A 9,193-nucleotide genomic window follows, 5' to 3' on the forward strand; every position below is an offset into this window, starting at 1 on the left:
ATGTCATCCATTAGCAAGCAACTGTCTTCTATTGGCTGCGCAGGTCAGTTGGGATTTGTGTTTTGAATGTAACCTATTCTTTCCTTCTGTCTTTCTCTTATTTGAACATAACCATGCTCTTTTTTTGTCTCTTCAGGCAGGAAGATGTCTTTCTCCTCCACTGAGATCAGAATGGTTTTGCTGGGGAAGACTGGCAGCGGAAAAAGCTCCACCGGCAACTCCATCTTGGGCCGTAAGGTCTTTGACTCAAAGGTTAGCAGCTCCTCTGTCACCCAGCGTTGTCGCAGGGTCGCTGGAGAATTCCGTGGGCGACATCTGACACTCCTGGACACTCCGGGACTTCTGGACAGTCATCAGACACCACAGGAGGTGCAGAAGGAGTTGAGGAGGAGTGTTAGCCTCCTGTACCCCGGGCCACATGTGTTCCTCCTTGTTATTCAGATTGGGAGGTGCACTCGGGAGGAGAAGGAGGCGGTGCGGCAGATCAAACAAGCAATGGGTTCCCATGCTTTGAGTTTCTCTGTGGTGGTTTTTACCCATGGAGACCTTCTTGAAGAAGGGACATCCGTGAAAGATTGTCTGATAGATGAGTGCAAGGATCTGGTCGAGCTGGTGGCCGGATGTGGGGGCAGGTACTGTGTCTTCAACAACCAGAGCTCCAAGAACAAGAACCAGGTGTCCGAGCTGCTTGCCTTAGTGGAAAGCATGATGCAGGAAAATGGAGCAGCGTTCTATGGCAGCAAGATGCTCGAGAAAGCAGAGGAGGATCTGGCTCAGGAGCTGCAAGAGGAATGGAGGCTGCTGAATGAGAAGGAGCAGCTGTTAAAAAAGAAGCAGGAGGCAGCCATAGAAGAGTTGTATGAAAAAAAGCTACAGATGGTTCAGGAAAAAAGCCAGATGGATATCGAGGAGCTGAAGAAAAAACAGGTGCTGGAGAAGAAGAAGGAGGAGAAGCTGGCAAGAGAACGCGAGGAGGCCTTTAGACGATGTATGGAGGAGAATGATAAGAAGGAGAAGGAGAGGCAGATACAAGAGATGGTAAGAGTGATGTATATACGTCAAGAGGAGGAGGAGAAGAGAGAAGCTCTTCAAGAAAAGCTTGACCAGGTTATTAAAATGCTGGAGGAGCAGGAGGAGCAGGAGGAGAAACTGAGAAGAGCAATGGAGCAGAAGATCCAAAAGGATAGAGTGGAAAATGAAAAGAAGGAGAGAGAGAGGGAACTTCAGCAAATACAGAAAGAGCAGGCCATCAGGCAGAGGGAGGAAATGAAGAGAGACGCTTTGCAGAAAGAGCTGGATAAACTCAGCCAGAGCTTGGAGGAGCAGAGCAGGAAGGAGGAGGACAGGAAAAAGCAAATAGAGAACCTGCTCAGACGCAAGACGGAGGAGGACCAGAGAGAAAGGGACATTCAGATGGAGAATCAGAGAGCGGAGAAAAGGAGAATCCTGGCCCTCCAGCAGGAGCTAAAACTAATCAGAATTAAAGTTGATAAACAAAAAGCAAGTGAAGAAAACCTCAAGAGACAGCTGGAGGACAGCCTGCAGAGGGAGAGAGAAACGTGTGACAAAGAAATGTCTGCCTTAAAAAGGCAGTGCGATGAGAAGTGTTCAGAGCCTTGCAACGAGACAATCAAGAAGACGTCTGCAGAAAAACACAGCACAGTGGAGACTGTGTCCGGATATGTGCAAGAAATGGGACTGGTGGGGCTGAACGTAGCTTTAGAGAGTGTTGCAGCTCCCTGCTGTATACAGTAACAACATGAAGATTTCTAAAATGGATTAAATATTGTACAGGACAAATACATTAATTTGCATGCATATGTGTATGACCATACTACTACTAACTACCTAATATTCAGGAATGTAAAAGGTATAATATGTTGTGACTTTTGAATTATCATTATTATTATTATTATTATTATTATTACTAGATTCAACCATTAACTCCCCGTTAGGAAAAGAAAGGAAATAAATATGAAACCAATTTGATTTCAACAAAATGGATTTAATTCCAGTGTGTCCTAAATCAGAAAATGCATAAAAATAATACAAACTCTCAAAAATGATGGAGATAATCTGATTATAAACTCCCCGTCCTCCTATTTGCTTTGGACTGTCTGTCTCTGTCACCATCATCTAAATCTGTATTCAAACAAAACCCTGTTGCCATTAATAAAGATCAAATATTGCTTGAGTGCTATTTTAGTGTCCTCACCCATGCTCATATTCAGCTGTGCCATCTGGTTGTGTTCCTGGCCGAAAAGTCTGCTTTTAGCCACAGTAGCGTGTCTTTGAGTGTGTGCTGATGTGTGCATGTGAGTGAGTGAGTGAGTAAGAGAATGAGTGAGTTAGTGAAAGCTGTGGGAAGAGGGAGTATTAAATTTAGAGTGCACTGTCATGGCGGTATGTTATCTAAACAATACTGCCTAAAGGTAGCAGGTAGATGAGAGGCAAAGCTATACTATTACAATATACTGCCTTGGGTAAAACAAAACTTTAGTTTGACATTTTGGGGAACACACTTATTTGCTTTCTTGCTGAGAGTTGGATGAGAAGATTAAGATTCTAGATGTCTGTACTGTAAATATGAAGCTACCACAGCTAGCAGCTGGTTAGTGAAGCAGGGGAAACAATGATGACAAGATAGAGGAAGAGGAAGTTACCTTGGCTTAACCACAACATGTCGTTCACTCACTTTTTGTACAGATCAAACAGACGACATAATGTGTGTTTTTGCTGATTAGAGGTGCTGATAGGCTAACAGATCTGGGCTGGCTTCTCCCATTTCCAGTCTTTACGCTAAACTAAAATAAGATTAGATAAGCTAAGCTAACCAGCAGCTTACTGTGTTTTCTTATTACAGTTTTTTTACGATCGCTATGACACTTTTTTCAATACTTTTAACAACTTTCCTAAACTCTTAACACAATTAGCATAACATCCGTCTGTGTAGGCTATACATTTAACAAATGTTTTGTTGCTTTGACACAATATGCATACAGTTAACACAAATTTAAAATGCTTGAACATCTTTTACACACAAGCTCCACCAAGACCAAAACAATGGATTTTTATTGCCAAATTTAAAAATGTTTACCTAACCTAACTTATAGGCTAAAGTCAAAGTGAACAGCTGTTCATATTGTAAATTGAAACTCAAATTTATCCCCTGGATTTTATACATACATTTATTGAAAAACAGCTGATTGAAGTTATGCAAATAGATCAATCACACCTGATTCCCTTCTAGGAAATACACTCAGGTGTTGAGGTTCTTTCAATCGCATGATCATATGGTAGTAGAGTAAAAGAGGACCTATTTGAACAATATACTGTAGATGAACGCAGAAAATAAGAAAAATGCCTTCACGAGGGAGAGGAAGAGGAGTACCAGGACAATTTTGTCTCTGTGTCCTTTTCTTTTCCATAAACCGTACATTTATAAAGCTACTCTGAGATGGGTCATTCATTTTTTGTATTGAATCTCTGCAGCAAAAGAAACAAAATGGTGGCCGGGTTGGTCAGTGGTGGAGCAGGCGCACATATAGCAGGTTTATGCCTCGACGCAGAGGTCCAGGGTTCAAATCTGATTTGTGACAATTTCCTGCATGTCTTCCCCCTCTCTCTCCCCTTTCTCACCTAGCTGTCTTATTACAGTTTTTCACAATCGCTATGACACTTTTTTCAATACTTTTAACAACTTTGCTAAACTCTTAACGCACCAACACACCTACAACACACGATTGGCAAAACAGTTAATTTCATGCTCAAAATCACACATTGTAAACTAAACTCCAACACCGATTTTCAAAATACAATAATTCACTAACACAATACACTGTGTTTACCAAAACAATGTAATCATGTCTCAAAATCAAATAATTCTTCCAAAACACTAACACATGTTCTCTCCCAACAGGAACATTTAGTCAATCATAGCACAATGTCATAAAAAACACTAACAGCCCATGGAATAACAGAAACTACATTATTTTATGTATCAGGTCTGCCCTTATACAACAGACAATAGTGACTGTATTGATCATAGATTGTGTTTTGGACTGCAGTTTCTGTTGAAGCCTCTACATTTTTGTTTTGTTGGGTTTAGCAAATTTTTTTAAAGATTATTTTTTGGGGTTTTCTGCCTTTATTCAACAGGACAGCTAGTTGAGAAAGGGCAGAGAGAGAAAGGGGGAAGACATGCAGGAAATAGTCACAAGTCGGATTTGAACCCTGGATATCTGCGTCAAGGCATAAACCTCCAAGTATATGTGCGCCTGCTCTACCCACTGATCCAACCCGGCCACCATTTTCTTTCTTTTGCTGCAGAGATTCAATACAAAAAATCATTGACCCATCTCAGAGTAGCTTTATAGAAAGTTGTCCTGGTAGTCCTCTTCCTCTCCCTCGTGAAGGCATTTTTCTTATTTTCTGTGTTAATTTACAGTATATTGTTCAAATAGGTCCTCTTTTACTGTACTACCATATGATCATGCGATTGAAAGAACCTCAACACCTGAGTGTGTTTCCTAGAAGGGAATCAGCTGTGATTGATCTATTTGCATAACTTCAATCAGCTGTTTCTCAATAAATGCATATATAAAATGCAGAGAATATATTTGTGTTTCAATTTACAATATGATCAGCTGTTCACTTTGACTTTAGCCTATAAGTTAGGTTTAGAACATGATGTTATCTGTTCTGACATACAGTGTGAAAGCATTTGTAAATTTGGCAGTGAAGATCCATTGTTTTGGTCTTGGTGGAGCTTGTGTGTAAAAGAAGTTCAAGCATTTTAAATTTGTGTTAACTGAATACATTTTGTGTCAAAGCAACAAGAAATGTGTTAATTGTATAGCCTACACAGACGGATGTTGTGCTAACTGTGTTAAGAGCTTAGGAAAGTTGTTAAAAGTATTGAAAAAAGTGTCAGAGCGATTGTGAAAAACTGTAAGGCGGAAAAGCCCAAAAAATTATCTTAAAAAAAAATATGCATGCATGTACTAAATCCAACAAAACAAAAATTTAGAGAGGCTTCAAGAGAAACTGCAGTGCAAAACACAATCTATGATCAATACAATCACTGTTGTCTGTTATATAAGGGCAGACCTGACACATAAAATAATGCAGTTTCTGTAATTCCATGGGATTTTAGAGTTTTGTATGATATTGTTGACTAAATGTTCCTGTTGGCAGAGAACATGTGTTAGTGTTTTGGAAAAATTATTTGATTTTGAGACATGTTTGCATTGTTTTGGTAGACATAGTGTATTGTATTAGTGTATTATTGTATTTTGAAAATTTGTATTGGAGTTTAGTTTAAATTTTTGCGCATGAAATTAACTGTTTTGCCAATTGTGTGTTGTAGGTGTGTTGGTGCGTTAAGAGTTTAGGAAAGTTGTTAAAAGTATTGAAAAAATTGTCATAGCGATTGGAAAAAAATTTAACTCTGTCTGTCTGTTGTTTGGTGTTGCAGACAGCTGCCTGCTGCTGCTGAAAACAACGCTATGAAGAGCTGTGAGAGTAAACTTAAACAGTGAAGATGTGGACATGACAGCTAAACAATGAGCTTAAACTTGCTAAAAGCTCTTTAAAGTTGAGGGGGGCTGCAGATTTGGTTGATTATTCTCTGAATCATCATTATACAGTACATACAATGCATAATAAATAACCCCAAAATGCATTTGAATATGCAACTCTTTGAATATTTAACTCTTTTGAATATTCAAACATAGTGTAATGAACCAAACTGCATTAGGGACAGATATTGCCAATGAGCAGGAGTGCTACATTTAACCTATATTTATTCAGGGAAGGTTCATTGAGAGGCAGCCTCTCTTTTGCAGGAACGCCCTGATCACATTCACACAGTTGCACACATTCACACCTGGAAGACATTCAAAGAGAAGTATTTCAATCAGGAGAGACTTCGTTGCAAATATGCAAAGGTTTATTTGTACATATGCATAATATGAAATGTACACAGTCTTTGGAGATTAGACTCCATCGTTATAAAAATAATTTTAAAGGGGTAGAGAAGCCAAGGCATATCCCCCCGATGGAGTCTAGACTGATGGTGGTAGTGAAAGAGCCCGAAGACCGGACCGAAGGAGCAGCTGACCGGAGCGGTCTGCTGGAGGAGGACCCAGGGTGCCGTGGGTGACGATGACTGGAGGTGGAAGGGGAGGAGGAGGAGGAGGAGGAGGGTTGCACGCTTTGCCTGAAATGACAACTGACAGCAGCAGAGAACAGAATTAAAGTGATTGGCTCGTGAAATTCATGGCCAATTATGCTTTGTCTAACTGAAAAGTGAACGCCTCGAAACAGCTGATCAGTTTTAGGGAAGAGAGAGAGAGGTGGATGAGGTTTAGAAGTCTTTCTGAAAGAATTTACGCTGAGGTTCATTTCTTTGAATCTGGAGAAAATCGTCATGTCTGTCCTGTCCGAAAGCCTCAGTCTTCACAAGACAGTCAGGGAGCACTATCTGTCTCTTGCCAGCGGTACAGAGTGCCAGGTGACGTACGTTTGGATTGATGAAGCAGGAGAAAAGCTACAGTGTAAAACCAGGACTCTGAACAAAGAACCAACAGGACTCAGAGGTACAGCAAACTGCAAGAATGGACACTGATCGCCACGTGTGGTCTTTGTAGTTATTTTTTAAAGGGCTTTAGTTAACATTGTTGATGTCTTTCACAATCCATGGATATTTTGCCTGATGTGTTGCTGTTTCAGATATTGCAGAATGGGATGCGGTCTGGTTAGATTGTGAGACTTTAATCGAAGTCACTTTGGTCCCGGTGAAAATGTTTCGAGATCCTTTCATTCTTGACCCCAATAAACTGGTGCTGTGTGAAGTGGTTGACGGCAACTGTGTGCCCAAAGGTAACATAGAACTCAACAGTGTCAGCTACATGTACAATACAGAGGACCCTAAGAAGCCCATAGTTTAGATGTAGCCTACTGCGCCTACTGATTTTTTGTTTTACTTTTTCCACACAGGAAGTAATCAGCGTTCACCATGTGCTAAAGTCATGGAGGCAGTAAGAGAATTTCAGCCCTGGTTCGGGATGGAACAGGAGTACACACTGTTTGGTTTGGATGGACGTCCCTTTGGTTGGCCTCCTTTGGTTGGATTCCCAGCACTAGGTGTGATTTAAAAATAGATATTTGAATATTGGATTGAACTACAAATACATACTGTATATTGAAAGTATTACAAAGAAATGTGCAATTCATTTTATAGCTTGAAATGTAGTATGTAACAGTTGCAGTAACAGTTCAAATTCTTATAGTGATTTTAATTGTAACTGTTTTCTCACCAAATGTTTTCTGTGTGGTTTTATTCTTAGCAAATTGTGCTGTGGGCATTGACAAAGTGTATGGGAGAGACATTTGTATATGTCACTATAAAGCCTGTCTGTATGCTGGTGTAAGGATCTCTGGCACAAATTCAGAAGCATTAGCCTCCCAGGTATGAACAGCTTGTCTGGTTTTGAACTATTTGATCACCAAATTTGTTATATTTTTTATATATATGTATGTATGTATGTATGTATGTATGTATGTATGTATGTGTGTAGTAGTAGTAGTCAGTTTCATATGACAGTAAAACATTACTCAATTGAATGTATGTTTGTCTAGCGGTAAAGATACACGTACCATATAAGCGCAAGGTGCCTGGTTTGATTTTCCCTATCTCTGTCTCCCCCCATATTTCCTGTAAATCTACATGGTATCTGCCAAATAAATACATTACTTCAAGGTCACATACAATATTTTACACATGACAATGTGATTTGTGTTTTTGTCTCAGTGGGAGTTCCAGGTCGGCCCATGTGAAGGGATTGAAATGGGGGATGATCTGTGGATGGCCCGCTACATTTTGCACCGTGTCTGTGAAGACTTTGGAGTTGTTGCCTCCTTGGATCCTAAACCCATCGAGGTTGACGTTGGTACAGCAGGCTGTCACGCTAACTTCAGCACCAAGGAGATGAGGAGCCCAGGGGGACTTCAGTAAGCTTAGACCACTGAGTGACACACACCCAATAACCAAAACACACTTATCCTGTGCTACCAGTGCATTTTAAAATGCAAAGATAAAATATGTTCATTGTTAATTTGCAGGTACATTAAAGATGCAATCAGAAGGCTGAGCGAGCGTCACTCTCAGCACCTCCGTGTTTACGATGCACACGATGGCGCTGATAACGTGAGTCGCCTCAACAATCGACTCACCACCTCCAGTTACAATGAATTCTCTACAGCAATAGGCTCTCGTGCTGTTAGTGTTCGCATCCCTGGCCATGTCAGTCGGATGGGCTGTGGGTACTTTGAGGACAGACGTCCTGCTGCCAACTGTGACCCTTACACTGTGACGAGAGCTTTGGTTGAAACCTGTCTGCTGGAAACTCCTATGATGATGTGCAATAATGTATTGCCAACTCATGTGCCTTTGTGAAATTTTAAATGAATCTGCATGACTCATGTGCGAGTCCAAATGCAGAAGATTTGTGTTGCATGAATGATGTGAAACAATAAAAATAAGGTAAATTATAAATTAAGCTGACATCAGGCCTGCTTTGTCCTGCAGAAACATGCTAGGTCTAGTCAAGTTTATTTGTACACCTTTTCACCAGGAAAATTGAAAATGTAAAACAGACTGGCTCAAAGAATACATGGACTTATTAGGAATGGAGTAATTCATGGAAAAATAGCAATTACAAAAGTTGAAATACAAAATTACTGTATGGCAAGCAGTTTATAATGCAATAACAGGTTTATCAAATAATAAGTTCAGGGAATGGGTCTAGTGAAATGAGTCAAATAAAATAATGCCTATTAAAAAAGCAAACATCTAAGAATATCTATTGTTCACAATAAGTCCAATGTACCAGGTGAATGGGAGAGATTAAGCGGAAGGGAAGTGAGGCGTGATGGACAACGTCATCTTGGATGACTTCTCATTTGTTAAATTAGCCCTTTTAGCTCCTCTTTTCTCAACTTCACACCCATGTGACATTTATATTTAGTTAATTTTAAGTTTGCTAATATACAGTTCAGTGGTTCTTCAGTTAATGTTTTATTTATTTACTCCTTAAAAAACTATTCACATCTATTTGTATTATTTCTTATCTCAGTAGTTGCCTGATTTTATTTAGTCACAGTGCTGAAATGTAAAGCATTCTGTATCTTT

The 9,193-nt window shown here is 40.0% G+C and overlaps 2 protein-coding genes across 2 annotated transcripts; both read left to right on the top strand.

The window, feature by feature from the left end:
- LOC114562650 (immune-associated nucleotide-binding protein 9) lies at positions 1 to 1,755 on the top strand. Its single transcript, XM_028589209.1, has 2 exons — positions 1 to 43; positions 137 to 1,755. The coding sequence occupies exons 1-2, from the start codon at positions 1 to 3 to the stop codon at positions 1,753 to 1,755; spliced, it is 1,662 nt and encodes a 553-aa protein (XP_028445010.1).
- Positions 1,756 to 6,244: 4,489 nt separating this feature from the next.
- Positions 6,245 to 8,561, top strand: LOC114564411 (glutamine synthetase-like). The gene is made up of 6 exons (XM_028591742.1): positions 6,245 to 6,599; positions 6,733 to 6,882; positions 7,000 to 7,146; positions 7,350 to 7,471; positions 7,814 to 8,013; positions 8,125 to 8,561. The coding sequence occupies exons 1-6, from the start codon at positions 6,431 to 6,433 to the stop codon at positions 8,456 to 8,458; spliced, it is 1,122 nt and encodes a 373-aa protein (XP_028447543.1). The 5' UTR covers positions 6,245 to 6,430; the 3' UTR covers positions 8,459 to 8,561.
- The last annotated feature ends 632 nt before the right edge of the window (positions 8,562 to 9,193 follow it).

Source organism: Perca flavescens, chromosome 2 (assembly GCF_004354835.1).
Source record: "Perca flavescens isolate YP-PL-M2 chromosome 2, PFLA_1.0, whole genome shotgun sequence".
Lineage (NCBI taxonomy): Eukaryota > Metazoa > Chordata > Actinopteri > Perciformes > Percidae > Perca > Perca flavescens.

Bases quoted from the DNA above. Each gene is read 5' to 3' on its own strand.
- LOC114562650 (XM_028589209.1), top strand. From the start codon at position 1: ATGTCATCCATTAGCAAGCAACTGTCTTCTATTGGCTGCGCAG. The intron at 44-136 runs GTCAGTTGGGAT...TTGTCTCTTCAG, and splicing joins GTCTTCTATTGGCTGCGCAG to GCAGGAAGATGTCTTTCTCC.
- LOC114564411 (XM_028591742.1), top strand. From the start codon at position 6,431: ATGTCTGTCCTGTCCGAAAGCCTCAGTCTTCACAAGACAGTCAGGGAG. The intron at 6,883-6,999 runs GTAACATAGAAC...TTTTCCACACAG, and splicing joins CGGCAACTGTGTGCCCAAAG to GAAGTAATCAGCGTTCACCA. The intron at 7,472-7,813 runs GTATGAACAGCT...TTTTTGTCTCAG, and splicing joins CAGAAGCATTAGCCTCCCAG to TGGGAGTTCCAGGTCGGCCC.